Source organism: Acanthisitta chloris, unplaced genomic scaffold (assembly GCF_000695815.1).
Source record: "Acanthisitta chloris isolate BGI_N310 unplaced genomic scaffold, ASM69581v1 scaffold43058, whole genome shotgun sequence".
In the NCBI taxonomy this organism is placed as follows: domain Eukaryota; kingdom Metazoa; phylum Chordata; class Aves; order Passeriformes; family Acanthisittidae; genus Acanthisitta; species Acanthisitta chloris.
In genome coordinates, this window is record NW_008688358.1 from 5,097 (window position 1) to 24,012 (window position 18,916).

An 18,916-nucleotide genomic window follows, 5' to 3' on the forward strand; every position below is an offset into this window, starting at 1 on the left:
ATAGTGTTATGTATGCATTCTTACACCAGAATAAATGAGTTCTGATATTCAGAGGTATTACCAAATATATTTGGGTTTCACTTTCATCCTCTCCAGTCCACTATATACATTTATCTCTTGTAGTTGTTTCCAGAGCCTGTGGGAATAAATTTCCTCTCATAGCTTTTTCCGGAGTCTGTAGGAATAGAGTTTTCCTACATGATTCCCTTATATAGATTTTTATTTTTTTCAAATGTACCTACTCTTATGGTATAGTACTGATACTAGATTTTACTCTTAGTGTTTAAGACTGCCACTTATGGCTTGCTCTTGTACATGTATACAAGATACATCTGTATCTGGCAAAATTTGTTTCCTGTTCCTTGTGTGTTCAGTGCCATTGTGTTCATGCCTTGAGGAAAGCATGTTATAATCTACAGATCTGCTGTATGTATAAGAATTTTGCTTACCATAACTATTGAGACAGCCTGATTCAGTTTTGGCTCGTGGCTGCCTGCTTGGAAAACAGTTGCAGTGAAGATAAGGCACTGTGGTTTGTAAGGCAGTCTGTACACTTCAGTGAGAAATTCTTGTTTCTTGTGATACTGTGTCTTTGTGATGCGTATCCACATGATCCAGTGTTTTGAGGAACTAGAGGAAGTGCTTCCTCTAGTGGTTCCTCACTGCATATAATGCAGTGGTAATTTTGGTGACCAAATTGGGTTTGTTTTTTTGTTTATTTTTAGAACTGAGGGCTAAACTTTTTTGAAGACTTGACTGCATAAGATTGCTGAAATACTATTGGAAACAAGAGGGCATACCCCCTTCGTTGTGTTAAGGGTGATCTTGAGATTTTTATGATTGGGTCGTGTCTGTTTCAGGGTCAGTAATATGCTCATAGTAATAACTATCTGAATAGCAAATTATGTTGAAACGATCTTTACTCTCCATGGTTGCATGTTGACTCTCAGCTCATGGGCTAATGTCCAAGTTGAATTCTAGAAGATGTTTGGACTGGAAAGTTAAAAATAGATCACAGAACCTTCTTCCAAGCTTGTAACTATCTCTGTGCTGGAATTTGGACATCTCCTCAATGTCATCTTAAATGCAATTCCTGCTAATGCTGAGTATTGGAATGTCCCAGTTCTTTCTGTCATCTTGTTCTACAGTTGTACTGTGTGTGATCATTTCTTGTACAACAGAACTACTTCCTTTCCTGAAAATATATTACAAGATTAATTTTGTTTTCAAATTCTGCAAAGATGGTTTTATTTTAAAGAGACTATACAAACTGCTAAATGCTGTTTGTTGGTGTGAGAAGTAGGATACTGTTTTAGTTTTTACTTCATTCTGAAACACTTCCCTAGAAGTGTTGCTTTTCATTGTGAAAAAAGAGTTTACTACATTTGTAACAATGAGTAGCTGTGTGGGGTGGGGAAGAGTTAACAACTAGTTTTAGTTTGTAGTGGAATGTCCATATAAAGATTTAAAATAAATTTGGACCCTTATGTCTTGCACTGCTTTTGTAATTCATGTTTGAGAACTGACTGGAATATGTTTCCTTTGCTGTCCTTTTAACAGGTTGTGACTGCAAGAATGTCTTTTCCACCTCATTTGAATCGCCCTCCTATGGGAATCCCAACTCTTCCCCCTGGGATCCCACCTCCACAGTTTCCTGGCTTTCCTCCACCTGTACCTCCTGGTAAGTTATGTTAGTGTATGGAAGTGTTACAGAAATCATTTTGCCTTTATTTATTCCCTTCTGTAAATAAAGTTATTTACAAAAGTTGCTGGCTCTTAATAACTCACATTCATGCACATTGCAGTCAGAGTTCTAGCTTACCCACAGATCATGTCATGAGAGCAACGTCCTTTTAGTCTACCAAAAGCTGTTTACTTTTGACCTGAAATGAACCGTTATAAATCCAACTGCACTTTGTCTTGGACCTTTTCTCAAGATTGTAGCAGAGCAGTGATTTTTGTTAGCGCTAGGTGTTTCAAGAGCCACTGTTTGGACAGTCGACTGATCTTAAATTCCTTTCACATAAGCCATTGCAATAGCCTTTGGAAACTTGGCTATGCTGAGTATGTGTAAAGTGAAAATACAGGAGTAACTTTCAGAGAAGGTCCAAATTGTTGCATTGCTTTTCCTCTACTTTTTTTTTATGTCCCACTTTTCATTTATTCTGTTTGTTATGTACTTCATACATCTTGCAAACTTACTGTTATGTTCTTCATTCCTTCTAATCCTCTCGTAATTATTCCTGCCTTTTGTTCATCTGTAAGATCAGCCTCTGCTTTTTGCTTTGAGACTTTTGTTGGTCTGGAACCACTTCCTTTCTGTACATTGCCAATACAGATAACAATGACTGGAACTCCCACAGAGCAGGTAGGCAAGAGAAATACATCAGAGAATTACCCCTTTAAAATTCATCACAAGGGCTGCAGAGAATAACTCCTGTCTTAAGCTGTGTTGTGCACACATGTTTTGTAGACAGTAAAGTAATTCAGAAACCACGTGGCTGAACTGTGAAATGATTTCTGCACATCCATTTATCAGGCTAATCTTTATTTGCAAAAATTTTTCTAAATTTTTTTTCCTGAGATCCATGAGATGTTATCTATTTTCTGCTAAAAGCAGAGTTCTTCATTAGGTAGCATCCTGCCATCAAAAATTTCAGGTTAAATTTTAAAATCGTACCTCTTATCTTTACTAGCTGCCATTTATGTACCGGAGTGTGTAAAACACCAGACACTGTAAAAGATGACTATCTGAAGAATATTTTAAAATACCTGATGCAATTTTCTGCTCTGAACATTTGCTTCTTAACATATGTGACAAAGATCTTTTTCTTCTCTTGCTGTGTTTGACTTTATATAAGTGATCTCGTTTTAGTACTAGTAATCTGAACAGTATTTAGAGTGGAGAAGCCTGGTATTAGGTGAGAATTAAATTTTCTCTGCACACTAGAAACATGATTTGCTTACCTGTGCAGACAACATATTTTGACATGTAGAGGATATGAATCTTATTTCTTAGTATAGTTGCGTCAGTAGAGTTGGAAATGCCACAGAGACTTCATGGAAGTCTGATCTGAATATGTTCCATATGTAAGATCACAATTTTAGTGGCTTATAGTATTATCTTTAGCTAGCTGTTTGGCCAAATTTCATGTCCTAGATACTTTAGCTTATAATTTTTTGGAAAGTTTCAGCTGGAGTAGTTTGCTTGTGGAAGATGGAATTTAGGAAAGATGTTTTGTTTTGCTTAAAAATATGGTTGTTAAGAACATGAAGTTCTAGTGTTTCCACGTCTTAGCGTGAAAGATTTGATAAGGAGGTGATTCTGATAACTCTTGTGATCTCTGAAGATTCTCAGATACCATTAAGATGTGAAAAACACCAGTTTGTATGTCAGAAATGCTGTAGTGGGTCAGACCTGCAGTCCCTGTAGGCTGGTCTGAGCAGTGGGACTACAAAGTGGTATTTAGGGTGGGCATGTACACGTATCTGCTTTCTAAGCCTGTTCCCTCATACTAATGTAGTGTTAAGGATCTTGGAGTATGATCTTTCATATTTCCTTTATCTTTTTCTGGCCCTGTCATTCATGAATGTTTTGATTTATTTTTTTTTACCCTGCTGGTACTGTCCATCTCCAATGTTGCCTCTTGTACCAAATTTGAGAAGTTCACTAACCACTGTGTAAAGTGCTACTCTCTTATGTTTGTCTTTAAACTCATCACCTACTTAGTGTCCCCTTCCTGCCCCAGTTCTGATGTGGGAGTTGGGCGAGCTGTGTTTTTTGGCTTTTTACACGTCAGCTATGTCCATGCCTTGCAGACCTCCACACTTGAATCTCAGACTGTACAGTCTTTCCTAGTGAAACAGCTGCCTCACCAGCTAAGTCTTGGTGCTGTGCTTGTGTTACAGAGACCAGGTCTGTAGGCAGTAGTCAGAGGTGTAGGTGCACTAGGCTTTTGCATAGCAGCTAAATGATGCCCAGTGTTTCACTGGGTTTTTTGGCTTCCGCTGAGCATTGGGCTGATAGTTTTATGGAATTGTCAGTGATAACACAAATATCTTTACTGAGGTGTAGCTTTAAAATCCATCATGATAATTATAGTTGTAATAGTTTCAGGGCTGCACAACCAGCTGGAGAACATAAATTAAAAAAATAACATAAATAAAGCAAAAACAGTGGATGAGGAGAAAGCTGCAGAGGGTGTCTGAGGAGAAATGTTTCAGGACTAAACACTAGAGAAAGTGGGAAAAACAAGTCCAGGAATGGTAGGTTGAAGAAGTTTGGTTAGTATTTTATGAACACAGACGTAAGAGAGATGGAGAAGGGAAGGGTCAAAATGGGAAGGATCAAGAGGGAAAAACAATGAAAGCATTTTATAGAATGAAAAAAGATGTGGAATCCCTACAGGCTATTTCTGTGAACAGGATGAAGTTGACTTAATTGTTCTTGTGTCCCAATGTCTTTGCTGGCCAACTGGTAGTTTTGATGAAATCCATTCACTTCTTATATTTAATGTCCTCTAGCAGCTGGCATGGAAAAATAAACAGTGTTTCTTATGATCAAATGTTGGCTTGCATGATAGTGCTTGAAGCTGCCAGTGAATTTGGTAGTGTGAAAGAGAGGATCACATGGTTTCATCTGATTAAATACTGCTTTAAATTAAGTGTTAGAGACTGCCAAGTCAAGTATTCAGCAGGTAGGGAGCACCTCGACTGAGGTTTTCTATGCTGCCTTTATTAAGCTGTGTCATAAATAGTAGCATGAAGCCTGGTGACAATCTCTAGAGGACCTCATCCCTAAGCTGTATGCAGAAGCAATTGTGCTATGACAGTTGTGTAAAATGGGAATGAGATTATAATCTGTAGGACATCAGCTGCTGTTGCTGTCTATTTATGGAATTCCCTGCCTCATTCATCACACTGCTGTCTGCTAGAACAATATTGTGGTTTAAATGTTCTCTGAAAATAGATTTGTTTGTGACAAACAAAGTTGAAATGATAATATGATAAAGTACCAGAACACCCATGGTATGTTAGTGCACTTAGGCTTTTTTTGAATGTTTAAGGAATTACAGGTAATCAGTACTGTGAAATTCTTATTTGACCAGAATTGCTGTCTAGTTTGGAAATTATGTCCGTGGTCAGTTCATTTGTATTTATCAGTTATCTCAACAGGACAGACTGATGTTAGTGTCTTGTCTTTCTCAGGGACCCCTATGATTCCTGTACCAATGGGCATTATGGCTCCTGCTCCAACGGTAAGTGTTACAGTGGGGATGGGATTATAGCAAAATAAAACGGAGAGTAAAATTTAGTAGGTGTCAACAGTATTTTTGTTTTGCTCTATTTCATTAGAATTCGTACTATGAAAGTAAATGTTTCATTTTAAATGCAAGTGTAATGCAAATGTTATGCAAATTTCTGGCCCAGACATGGTTTGAAGTAATGTCTGGAGCTGTTAGCTGCAACGGTGATGTGATTATTGTTCTTGCAAGATGTACTTCAAATACAATGGTTTAGGCTACGCCTTTGGATCATGTGTGCTGTTCCTGTGCAATACAGTTAGATCACTTAGATTCCAGGCCTCTCACTCTTGAGTTTGTTGCCCTAATATAGTACTCTGGAGGCATCACCTCATCCAGACTTACAAGGCTATCATGCAGCACTGCTGAGATGCCCAGGAACATGTGCTGTGACAAGCTTACAGATAAGCTTTCTTTCTCCATGTTGCAGGGAAAGAAATAGTTGCATCTAATATCCATCTGTGGAAGAACAGATGAAAGGTTTTTTTGTCTGTCTTAATAATTTCTAGTTGGAAGGGAAGTTTATTATTTTGGAGTGGACAAAAGCACTCTTTAAAATATAAAGGTCACTTATTGGCTTCAAGATGAATCACCATTTCTGTGATTTTGCATAAGTGAAATCTCCCCAAAACACTGAATTTCTTGGTAGCTTGTATCATCTACAGGAGGATATGTTTGTGGTGATCGATGTATTTAAGACAAAGATACTGGAACAAATGCATTATTCAGTTTGTGATTTATTTAATTTTTATTAAGTGACACTTCAAGAAGAGTGTTTTGAGACAAGAGACTCAGTGCATATGTACTATTAAATCTTAGGTGGAAGGAGAGAAGTGCAGCAAAATGGAACAGATGATCATGCCTGTTTCTGTATGGTTATTTTACAGATGTTTGCTCCTTAGCCTGAAGAGGCTTTGCGTTTTGTATTGATTCAGTAAAGCAGTAGTGTTTATTCACTGTGTGAAAGCTTTAAGACCAGTCATGTGCCCATTGAAGTCTTTGAGCCAGAGTTACTTTTTTTGTTTGCAGCTTGCTTTTTGCACTGTTAGGTAAGGTAATTCAAGTTCCAGTGGCAAAAATGTTGCAAATTAATTATTTGTGGAAGAAACAATACCTAACATTACTGTACACTCAGCTTGAGACCTTCCCGTAGCTGTGTTCAGGTATACCTTTTGTTTTCTGGCTTTGCCAGAAAATGGCTGTCTTTCTTTGTGTTGTATAAAGTGTTAAAGCCTGAACTGCTTATTGGTGTCTTACTCCATATGCCCAACTAAGGTTCGTATGAAAGTTGAATTTTGAAATAAATGTGCATCCCCAAGTCTTTCGTGCCATGTATTTAGATAAAAAGCCAAACCAGCCCAGTGCTTTCATTTACAGCCTCTCCTTCTCTTTCTAGGTATTAGTTCCTACGACGGTGTCTATGGTTGGAAAACATTTGGGAGTCAGAAAAGACCATCCTGGCTTAAAGAACAAAGAAAATGATGAAAATTGTGGTCCCACCACTACTGTTTTTGTAGGCAACATTTCTGAGAAGGCCTCAGACATGCTCATACGGCAGCTTCTAGCAGTAAGTACAGTGGGCTGCTTGTTAAGTTTCATCCCTGGCTGATGAATGAAGTAAAGACCCACAAGCAGTGTATTGAAACTAAAAGCAGAGCTGCTCTCACTCACTGGAATAGCAGTCTATTACAGTTGAGTTGAAATTCAGTAACCGAAGAGTTCAGCTTTTTTGTGCTTTGGATGTCTATTGAATATAGACATCTTTTATTTTAGTAGTGTTTACCAATTTTAATTTTGTCATCTTTTGCAAAAAGTGGTTAAGTGTTTGCAATGTTTTGAACAAAAATTAACAATTAATATTATTTATCTTTAATGCAGAAATGTGGCTTGGTTTTGAGTTGGAAGAGAGTGCAAGGGGCATCTGGAAAACTTCAAGGTAACTGTTCATACTTCTCAAAATCTCTAGACGGACTCTTGTTTTTATTACCTGGCAGGGTTTTTAATATCCTGACACATTGCTGCTATTAATAATTTTATATTTTAAGGTACTGTATATAATAGATAACTGCTAAATACTTCCTAGTAAAGGGCTAGTATTTTTTGGAATTGAGACAGAATGAATAAACAATAAAATTAGAAAAGGTTAAATGGGAAAATGTCTTGGGAGCCTAATTTTGCTCACCTTGCTGTTCTGAGACTGAGTGAGGAGTTCATGGACCATTCCTGAGAAAGGTTTGCCAGTTTGGATTTAGCTTGCAAAGGGGCTGCTGTTGCAACATTGTTACTAGTCACTTCCAGTACTACTTGAATAATATTGACCTCTTTTAAGGATGTTTTCCTGATGAAAATTTATCTTCTTTCCCCATTTTAAAACTGAACTGATTTTTTTTTTCCTTGTGGTCTTTCTCCAGTGGATTCAGGAAACAATTTTGGTTACAATTTTTATTTGTTAGTATTTTCATGTCTTCCTAGATTTTTTTTTTACAGATGTAATTCAGTTTTTTCAGCTTTTTTGTATATATCACACACTGTTTATTTTGCTCTCATAAAATGTTTTCTCATTTAGAACATTCTGTAACTGTTGTGAAGAACCTAGTGTGAAATACCCTTCCCTCTAGGTTAACAGTGAGCTGTTGTTTGATGTCCTTGGTCTTTAGACAATTGCAAATTCACCTGAGATACTTTATATGGACTGAATTTCTTAGTTAAGACCGATATGTCGAAAGCTTTATGAACACATGTAATCATAGAATAGTTTGAGTTGAAAGTGACCTTTTAAAGTTCATCTAGTCCAACCCCCCTTCTATGAGCAGGAACATCTTCAACTAGATCAGGTTGCTTAGAGCCCTGCCCGGCCTGACCTCGAAAGTTTCTGGGGATTGGGCATCTACAATGTGTCTATTGCTTCCACCTTATTTACTGGACAGTTAGTTACATCAAAGATTGATGCAGCGAATTAGCTTTCTGAGGTTTTTATGATATGTACTCCTGGTTTTTAAAGAAGAAGTGCCTATGTTCCAAGTTTATTGATTCAAAACACTTTTTATACAAAGTAAATTACCTGAAGAGCTTTAATGTTTTTACTTTTCACTTCACTCACCCATTTCAGCCTTTGGATTTTGTGAGTACAAGGAACCAGACTCCACACTGCGAGCACTGAGACTACTTCATGACCTCCAGATTGGAGAGAAGAAGCTGCTAGTCAAAGTTGATGCAAAGACAAAGGCTCAGCTAGATGAATGGAAAGCAAAGAAAAAGGCATCTAATGGGGTATGTATATAATGTGTGATTTGCTTGCCTTTTTTTTTTTTTTTTTTTTGCAGTCTGTCAGTGTAACATACTGGCTAGATCAGACTGTGAGCATGTCGTAGTTTCTATTCTTGTCTCTGTCCTTAATTCATTGTAGGATTTTGCCAGAATCACATTAATGAGTCTGAAGACATGCTGAAATGCAGAGAAGTGTAAGGTCTTAATTCCCTAGTGTTCAAACTTATTTGTAAGAGACAACTGCATCTTTAGAATTAATGTCAGTGTAACATACTGGCTAGATCAGACTGTGAGCATGTCGTAGTTTCTATTCTTGTCTCTGTCCTTAATTCATTGTAGGATTTTGCCAGAATCACATTAATGAGTCTGAAGACATGCTGAAATGCAGAGAAGTGTAAGGTCTTAATTCCCTAGTGTTCAAACTTATTTGTAAGAGACAACTGCATCTTTAGAATTAATTCTATAATTCATTCTAAAGTGTGGTAATATATTCTATACCTTATGAATCTATTGCTTCATTTTTGTTTAGAAACTGTTGAAAGTGTATAAACTCTAGAAGTAGTTGTTACTCTGAGAATCTGTAAATTGGCTGTTTGAGGAGAATTGAAGATTCGTTCTCTTCTCCTGATGATGATCTAGAACAAATCAATTAAAAGGAAATTCAGTACAAGATGCAGTTATCAGGCAGTGGCAGCTTTGAGACATTTAGTAGATGGGGATATTGCTTTTGTACCATGCCTTTCTAGAGCTAAGGATCTGTTCTGGATAATTGCAGATACTAAGTATGTTGAATTCTTGTGAGATACAAAGATACTTGACTTACAAATTGTGTCTGTTTCTTTGATAAAATTTCATACCAGAGTCAAATTGTTGAGATTGGTCTCTAACTGTTTTGAAGTTGTGCATATGCCATAAAGTAGCACTTAAAACAATTTTTCTCTGTAAAATGAAAGTGAAAAGAGGCCCTTATTCAGGAAAGTAAAAATACCAATCCCACTGTAGCAGGTAAATTTTTGAAATTTCAATTTGGAATGGTTCTTAAATGTATGTAGACTACAGTGGAAGCACAAGGACTTTTATTTCATTTTTCTTAAGCAGAGCTAGAGGCATAATGGTGACTTGAAGTCCTTGACATATCTTTGACTGCATATCCAGTGTATGGGATTAAATGCAACACTTAGTAAAGCCAAAGTGCTCGCTTCATGGGTTTTGAGTGGAGTACTGTGCTAGCTGTTAGCCTAGGTGAGGGTTTGATTGGACTGCCCCTTTCATTCCATACTTCCTTGTTCCATGTTAGCATCACCTGTGATACTGTGCTTCACAGCTGATGTTATAAACAAGCTTAAAGTATCTGTGGAGTTCTTGTACATCTCTCACGAATTTGGTTTTCTGTGAGCCCCTGTGGGTTACAATCAGTCCCTGGGGATTGATTGTAATAAAGTGAAGGGTACTGTTTGTGGCTTTGGTGAAGACAAGGATATGAGCCCATTCTGTTAAACTGTTGAGTGAGATTAGCTCCATGTTTTTTGTTGGGTTTGTTTGTTTTTTGCTTTTTTTTTTGTGGTGGTGCAAAGAAAGGCTGTGAGTTGCGGAGGAGTATTGATGAAGTATATTGTAATCAAACTGCTTGCAATTCCTTTCATACCATCGTTAGTGTGCTGCTGCCACTTGGATCCAGAAGTTGCAACTTTTTTCTTTATTTTTAGTTAAGAAATCAAACATATACACTGCAAAGGAATTTCATATAGAGACACACCAAGCAAACATTTATCTAATTAGCTCCCTCTCCCTGACCACTTCTTCTCCCTGGACCTCTTCAATTCCACTCCCTGTCACTGCCTTCTAGCTCTTTTCAGCCTGCTCCTCCTTGGCCTGGCAGCTTCTTCAGCTCCAACTGAATCCTCCCTTCCCCCTCATTCTTAGCTGCTGCTCCATCAGACCCTTCCCTCCCCCTCACTCCACCCACCACCTATCGCTTGACGGGATACCCAGCTGGATTCTCAGGTGAGATTCCATTTTTCTAAAAGGTTCAGGGGATCAGAAGGTGGGCTACCTTGCTCAGTATGCAGGCCATGGTTCTACCCTTTCATATATCGTTTAGTGAAAGGCACTTCCTTGTGTTCCTTTTCCTCCCTACTAGGTGAAAAGGGGCAAAAAGATGAGGAACTGCAAAGTACTTGATCAACAATAATAAAAAAATGTTTGCTGTGCAAGGAATGTTTTCCCTAACGACATTTCTTTAATACAGTTCTCTCATTGTAAGTTTCCACTTGAAAGTTATAGGTAGGCATTTGTATTGCATGGCACTTAAATAGAAGGCTTTGAGGAACTGCTGTTGAAATGACTGGAAGTTCCGGAACATACAAGGCAAAACTTTTGACCAAGAGCTGGACTTACAGCGATTGCCTTTCTGGGAGCGTGCGTGCACTTCTTTCCCTGTCCACTGCCTTAATCACCATTTATCTGTTCTATTTTATTATGCAATCCTATGCTTGCCCTCTGCAGTCATTCCACATGTAAAACTGTGTGGTAAACTATGGTATTTCCAGTGTGAAAAGACCTGACTAAAATAATGCAATTGATAACTATTTGTAGGTGGTTTGGTTTTTGTGTGGTGGGTTGGTTTTTTTTGTGTGGGGCTGTTTGTCTTTTTTGGTTTGAAGTTTTGGTTTTTTTATAGTAAATACTGTAGGGGCATGAGTGTGATGATTAAAGGTGAACTTCTGATAAAACTACTGTTACTCTTCATTTGTTGATTCCTATTACTTTGACATTTTTCTTTAGAACACCAGACCAGAGACAACAAATGACGATGATGAAGCACTGGATGAGGAAACGAAGAGAAGAGATCAGATAATTAAAGGGGCCATTGAAGTCTTAATACGAGAATATTCCAGCGAGCTCAATGCCCCCTCCCAGGAATCTGACTCTCACCCCAGGAAGAAGAAAAAGGAAAAGAAGGAGGACGTATGTGTTTTGATTTTGGACAAAACAGATTTTTTTTTTTCTTCAACTCACCTTTATATAATGGCCAAACCTTGTGCAAATACTTTAAGCCTAAACTTCTGATGAGAAAGCAAATCAACAAGCATTGATGTCAGCAGCAGTTTCTTTTTTTTTTAAGCTGAAAGCTAGTCAGTTATAGATACCATCCTTTCAGGATGGTTTAGGCATCTAAGCACCTAGACTTCTTGGAACAACAGGTTTGAATCTGGGCAGGACCGAACCGACCTTTCATCCCTCTGAAGGTGGAAATACTGAATTTAGAGCAGTTTAATCTGTATGTACATGTAGGGTTTTTCAGATGAGAACTTAAAAAACAACTGTAAAGAGTTCCTGCATTCCGTCCATTTCCAGTGAGAGATGCCAGGGCACTCTCGTAATGGCAGGAGTTTGGTAGATTTTGACAAAATTATTCTCTCTGCTTATAGTATGCATTCTTGTAGTGTGCCTTGATCCAACTGGTTGCAGCTGTCTACACAGATGCGGAAGCGCTTCATTAGTTGTATATGTGTATACCTCACAAACCTTGAAGGGATCCTTCAGGGATGAAAGGCATATTGTAATCTTCCTGCCTTACAAAATCACTTTTATAAACATCTCAGTTTGGCTGGGTTTGGTCAGCTGCCTTTCATATCTTGTGCAATGCAAAAAAAAAACCATGTTAAGCAGGATTCTGGTTTAGACCTGCTTCTGTGAATGACCTTTTTATGGATTAAAACAAACTGGAGAAGGGGGAACAAGAATAAGCAAACTCAGACTTAGCTTTTCCAGCAAAGTTCCTAACCATGGGAAAATGGGCTTTCACACCTGCCATTCTGCACCTAATATGAAAGAGATTGGAAAATTGTTTGACCGAGATTTTTACCCACTTAAGTCTTCTGCAAAGTACCTGTTCCAAGGCAATAACGCACTTTGAAATGCTTATGGAGTTTAAGTGTGGTGCAAGAAGCAACATCTCCCTCAGGGAGAAAGTGTATCTTCCCACAACATTGTTAGTTATGGCCGACCTGAGGTGTAAAAGTGCTGAGCTGAGAATTTGTTTTTCTTTCCTCTCCCTCCGTTTGGGAGAAGATGTTTTCTTGGATGGGAATTTGCAAATGAGTCACTGTCTAATGCTATCAGCTGTATTTTTGTGTTACAAGCACTGTTACAATGTGTATTGTCCTGTGGGTGTATATATATATATATATTTATATATATATGGCCATGAATAATGCCAGGTAGTTAAACATTGTAAGAGACCATTGCAGTTGTGGAAGAGTTGGGTGCTGAGTATGTCCCTGGGACAGAGGGATATTCTGTTAGCTCTGTGTTATGTAGAATTTTACCAATCTGAGCTAGTGAAGTAGCCAAATAAGCTCTTTAAAAATACATAGCACATGTGGGTTGAAATAGCACCCAGTCATCCTTCCCATTCTGGGAAGGAGGAAAAGAAACTTGGAAGTTGCCGTCTTTGGCCTGTGTGGATAGAGGTGGGAGTGAAGACATGGTACTAGCTTGTTGCTCTCTTGTCCGTAATGGAGAGAAGAGAGAGAGAGAGACTGAGGGTGGGGGTGGGAAGGGAAGATGGATGCAGATATATGGGGAGGGTGGTGAGGGGATATGGAAACTCACCAGCATAGGGGCTGTTGTCCCCTGAAGAGCTTGGTGTGAAAAAGACTCCTGCTGGTGTTAGCAGCAGAGGCTGTTAGTTCTTCTGGGTGAAGGCATGACTGGTGTGGGGGAGTTGCAAATGTGTGTGGGGAACTGAGAGTGAGTGGAATCTGGTTTGCAATTTCAAGCACGGGGGAACCTCGCTAATTCGCACTATAAGTTAGCAGGTGAAATCGACCAAATTTTGCGAATTAGCGAGTAAATGAGATCAAGACATACCCACCACAAATATACTGATCGCTCATTTTGGCAAGTGTAGCTTAGTCTTGTTTATGCTGCTACCATAGCGTACTAATATCCTGTAGCACACTTGTAATTCAGTGAAGTCTTACTAACATGAGACATCACTATGTGTTTTAAGTAGCTCAGAGAAGGGAGAATTAGCGAGGTTCTTCTGTAATTTTGTTGAATCAAAGAAATGAGATCACAGCAATACAATATTGCTTTGTAGTACAAACATACAAAACATTGTTTTTCAGAGTAGTGTGCAATCTATTTTTAAAAAAAAAAATCTCCGTGGATTTTTCCGCAGATTTTCCGCAGATTTCCAGTGGCCCCACTGATACCTTATCCACTCATCACCAAGGTTCGTTTACATTGTAGGCTTTGACAATGACTATGTTTACTGCTAGTTGCCAGATTTGTGACTCTTGTCCATCTGATTTTTTTTTATTTTTTTTTTTCACTCATTAACATCAGACTGTCAGGTTTGGTACTGCAGAAGGACTTTATTTATCTCTTGCGAGACTGGTTGAAAACTTCTAACCTTCAGCTTTTCTCTTGTTCTCCTATATCTGTACAGATGGCTCTTAATGCTTTTACTCCTGTCCCCCTTGTTTTTTTAGGAGGATATAAATGCTATAGAAATGGAGGAAGACAAAAGAGACCTGATATCAAGAGAGATCAGTAAATTCAGAGACACACATAAGGTAGTATTCTTGTTTTTGCACTTGATACAAATTAGGCTTTTTCAAAATCCAAAAAAACACTATTATAAAATTTAGCAGTACATTGCAATATCACTTAAAATGATGTTTATATTAGGTTTAATATACATATAGTTCGTTACAAGTCAAAAAAGACAACTACCACGTTAAAGTGGCCCTTGACATCTTTATGCTAAGACTTTGATTGCTACTGAGTATTTTGCAGTCGTCTCACTTTAACATGAATAAAGTCAGCTTAAGTTGCTTACACATACATTAAGTCAATATATTTATTACTAAAGGCTAAACGGGGCTGCAGTGTAAGACATACACTTGAGTGTGTTTCTGTAGGTAGATTTGTAACATTATCCAAGATTTTATGAAGAGTTGAACCTTGAATTAAATTTAAGTCTTTTATTTTGATAGTTCTAAGTTAAGAGTGGGGGAAGATTAAAAATAGGTCAGTGGTTACCAGACTTACCAAACTTTAGATGCATGGAAGAACTGTAAATTCCCATAAAGCTAATCTATTCATTGACCCCCACCATTATGATAGAGATCATATGGTGACTAATGCAAGATGAAACTCACAGCTTGGAAAGTAACATGGAATAGGATGTAAGTATGAGCTTCTGTTTTTTATTATACTTATGGATGCCCCCTCAGAAAAATATGCAAAGGGGTAACTGGCTTGGAAATGTTTGTGCACATCAAGTCCCACTTCAGGGTTCTCACTTACAGAAGTTTCCACTAATGCTAGTGCATCTGTGAATGTTTCTGCTTTGGAAAACTATACTTGCGGATAGTAAAGCACAACTATGCATGTAATGTTCTTATTTTAATGTTTAGCTTAAAGTTGGTATTAATTTTTCCCCAAGAAGACTGGAATGGTCCTTGGCCTAGGGAAGTATCAGCAGGCTCCTCTTTTGAGCGCACTCTTTTCTTTCAAAATGCCCCCAAATCAACATTAAAGAAAATGCCAAAGGTGCTGGAGGGTGAAGTATGCCTGTGTCATTCAGCGTTACCACATGCAGTCACTGGGGATGGTACCATGTTTTCACACAACTGTATCAATATAAACACAGGTGACTAAACTTTATTGTATGTACACATATTCAGTTTTTCTCTTGACTGAAGCTGTTGGAAATAAAAACCTGGGGAAAAATTCTAGAAGAACTCATCTGGAGAAGCTCAGCAATTGAACGTGAAACTGGTCAGTGGTGAAACTTAGTAGAATTATGTTCAATTCCGAGCCCCAAGTTGTCACTGATACTAAGATGCAAACAAGTAATTTTTAAAAAAATTACAAACAAAGCAAACAAAAACCATGCTTCATTGTTTCAGAAGCTGTTGGGCATTTTCCTGCCTTTGATCTGTATTATTGGGGGGCTAGATTGGGTTTCTTAACATTAAAAATCAACTGGAAGTAGTCATTGTGTATATTGGATATGTTTCAAAGGGGCTGTTGAATCCTTGGCAGCTGGTTAGTGAGCACAGTGAACCTTTGCATGTTTTTGGTATGAGTTTATAAAACAATAACGACAGACTGTCAGGGTGTCAGCATTGCAGGGGGCGTCCATTTACAGCACGGACGAGTCTGAAGAGAGCTCAAGGTAAGATTTATAATTCTTCTACCTGTTCATTTCTGTTCATTACTTCAATTTATCTGATACTGTTCCCATCCCATTACCCTTTCAGATCCTTTTATTTAGGCTTATAGTAGTTGATTGAGGTCAGATTTTGTTCACAAAATAGGCCAGTTTATTTTTACAATTGGATTTTAAGAAAGTGGACTTACAAAATGGATTTTAATATACCAAGACTTGTGTGTATGTATTTACACTCGTGTGAATATATTTTTTAAAATTTTTTAAAAAAACAAACCCACTCTTGCGAAATCTCACTGCAAAGTTTTTGAGAGTGGCAAAAAAGCAGGAGTTCAACCAAAGAAATTTCTATTGGAACATCTATGATAACCTGTAAGTATCAACCACTTCAGTATATAAACTTTTCTTTAAAAGTATATGAAATTTGAGGTAAGTTGGATTTTTAAAAGTTGACAACCTACTTTAACATCTGACCATACTGAGGTTTAACACTGTAAAGCTCCTGGAAAATACAGTCCTTAGAAATTAGTTTTCAGCCCAGTGTATATTGTAGAATCTAAGTTTTGGTTTTTTTCACATCAGTTTTCTACCAATTCCTCCCATTTTTAGTCCCTTTTTCCTTTTGTGATTTCAATGTATCCAACTTTGGTTTGCCTGTATTGTGCTATCAATGCAGCATAGTTTCACTGGATACATTAATCACTAGTGAATTAGCTTTATTTCTGTAATCCTTTGTCGGTTCTCTGGTCCCTGTGCCTGTGGCAGAAGAACACTAATCAGGTAAGATTGCTTTTTAAAGTTGTCTTAAATGCTTTGTTTAAAAGAAAAGAAAAAAAAACCACAAACAGAGAAAATGCTGTTTCATTGTTGCAGTTTTTAATTTCATTTCAGTGATGGTAAACGTGGAGCCAAAGGGGATAAACCTGTTTATTCTGCTCAATATTTGTTCAAAAAGTGGTATTCTGGCATCCGTCAGGTTGAAATTTGGTATATTTGGTTGTTATTTGGTATATTTGTGAACCGTGTACTTGCTCTTCCTCCCAGAAACATAGCTTATAGGCAAGGTTAATCCAGTGTTGGCGGTCCATGTCCTAGCACAGCATCTGTAAGTTAACACATAACAATTGCTTCCAAGGATGGATTTATCTATCATTCTGTTGATGTATTTTCTATTGTCTTATAGGAATTCTGGTCATAAGAAAAATTTCTAATTGAAAAAAAAAGTGGCAATTTTGTACAATTTTTAGTAAAACTGTAGCAGGTAACCTTTAGTTTGTGTTTCAAAAGAGCTATTTCCAACCTTTTTTTAATTGTCTCCATCTTGCAGTGGTGGAAGCTAAGGATTCCATTCTGCAGAGTCCAGTTCTTACCAATGAACAGTTAGAACTTTTTTTAGGGAGGGAAAAGGGGAAAGGTTTCAGTTCTCTTCACTGTTAAACCACATGCACCACGTGTAAGTGGATATATTTCTTTACCCAAGTTTTCATGTAAGACAGTTTGGTCTGCTAAGACCTTTTGGGAAACAACTCACTGCCCCAGTAAGCATTCCACTGAAATATATTTTCCTAGTTGAACAGAGTTAATTTTATCAACTAGAAGTTCACTTTGCTTATACCCAAGTGGCTTATGGGGCCTATGGAATTTGAGGCCCACCTGAACCATGACTGACAGTGCACTGTGTATGTGCAGTTTAGTCAGCTGTAATACAAGGCCAGCCCTACTCTGCTAAGGTTGGAGATTGCTGGTCTGTGTAGATCTATGCTTTTGCACGAAACTTAGTCTTGTGATTGCTGCATTTTGATTTCATACTTATGAGTTCCAAAAAATACCCACCAAACCCTATTTAATATTTTAAAATTAGTGGCGGTTTTGGTATTTCCATTACCAGCCTTGTGTGTTGCGCCGGGAATGTCCAGTTCCTATAACTGCAGAATTAACTATGAAAGTTCTCTTGTTGGTTTTTAGAAACTGGAGGAGGAAAAAGGCAAAAAGGAGAAAGAAAGACAGGAAATTGAAAAAGAACGCAGAGAAAGAGAAAGGGAACGGGAGCGTGAACGAGAAAGGAGGGAGCGTGAAAGAGAGAGGGAGCGTGAACGAGAGAAGGAGAAAGAACGGGAGCGTGAACGAGAGCGAGATAGGGATCGAGACCGAACTAAGGACCGAGACAGAGACCGCGAACGAGACAGAGATCGTGACAGAGATCGCGAAAGGAGTTCAGATCGCAACAAGGATCGGAGCAGATCAAGGTAAATGTACTCGAACTGCTATTTATTTCAGTGTTCTTGTAGTGCTGTTTGCTAAATGTACATAGCAGATCAGCTGTCATTCAAAAGAGAATGGGCCGTGTGGGAGATCAGAGTAACGACAGTAAATCAAAATTTTGGAAGTGTAGTATTTATACAAATTGGGAGGATACTTGACTCCCTCCACCGCACAAGAATGAGGACTACAACATGCAGTAAACAATCCCTCAACCATGACTTAAGCATATTGGTTTTGTTTCAGATCTCTCTTGTTTCTAATTATTAGCTGTATTCCTACTTAAGGTTCTCTTATGCCTGTGGTGTTTTTTAGCTTAAGTAGTTTTAACCTTTTCCTTTGTTACATGATGGAGTTTTATGGTTGGATTCTGTGGGATTTTTTTTGATTGGTTGGTTTTGGGTTTTATGTGTTTCGTGAGTTTGTCTCAAGGAGATTACTCTTTCGGTCTTAAACTGTGACTAATCATGTCATGCTCAAGATGCTTTTTCCCTCTTCACCATAGAAAAAATAGCTGTCTCATTTAGGTTATCTTCTCAGTAGTGTTAAAATTGTCTGTAAGCCACCTAATCATGAAGGATTTATTAAGGATACCCTTTATTTGTGGTGGGTTTAGCTGTCACTTTTGGAGAACTACTAACATGGTCTGATAGCAGATTGCTGTGTGCTCATGCTTAGTTTCTGTAGAAACTAATGGTTAGTGCTCAACTACTTTTAGATAAATGGGGTTTTGAATACTTTAGTAGCATTGATTTATGCCCATTGCTATACCAGCTAATCATCTTGTACAATTGCAGAAGAAAAATAACTTGTAAGATGCTATAAATCTTTTGGTCAAGTGGAGAGGAGGGCTCTGTACTGAACTCTGGGTTTTTTCCTTCCTTCAGAGAAAAAAGCA

At 37.9% G+C, this 18,916-nt stretch overlaps 1 protein-coding gene across 1 annotated transcript in view; it reads left to right on the plus strand.

The window, feature by feature from the left end:
* The first annotated feature begins 1,573 nt into the window (after positions 1 to 1,573).
* RBM25 (RNA binding motif protein 25) overlaps positions 1,574 to 18,916 on the plus strand; it is a 25,904-nt gene continuing 8,561 nt past the window's right edge. The window contains exons 1-9 of the mRNA XM_009080969.1: positions 1,574 to 1,681; positions 5,209 to 5,258; positions 6,700 to 6,870; positions 7,182 to 7,239; positions 8,413 to 8,573; positions 11,355 to 11,537; positions 13,759 to 13,812; positions 14,072 to 14,155; positions 17,725 to 18,006. Of these exons, the coding sequence (XP_009079217.1) occupies positions 1,576 to 1,681; positions 5,209 to 5,258; positions 6,700 to 6,870; positions 7,182 to 7,239; positions 8,413 to 8,573; positions 11,355 to 11,537; positions 13,759 to 13,812; positions 14,072 to 14,155; positions 17,725 to 18,006 (1,149 nt within the window). The 5' untranslated portion in view covers positions 1,574 to 1,575. The remainder of the gene's footprint in view (positions 1,682 to 5,208; positions 5,259 to 6,699; positions 6,871 to 7,181; positions 7,240 to 8,412; positions 8,574 to 11,354; positions 11,538 to 13,758; positions 13,813 to 14,071; positions 14,156 to 17,724; positions 18,007 to 18,916) is intronic.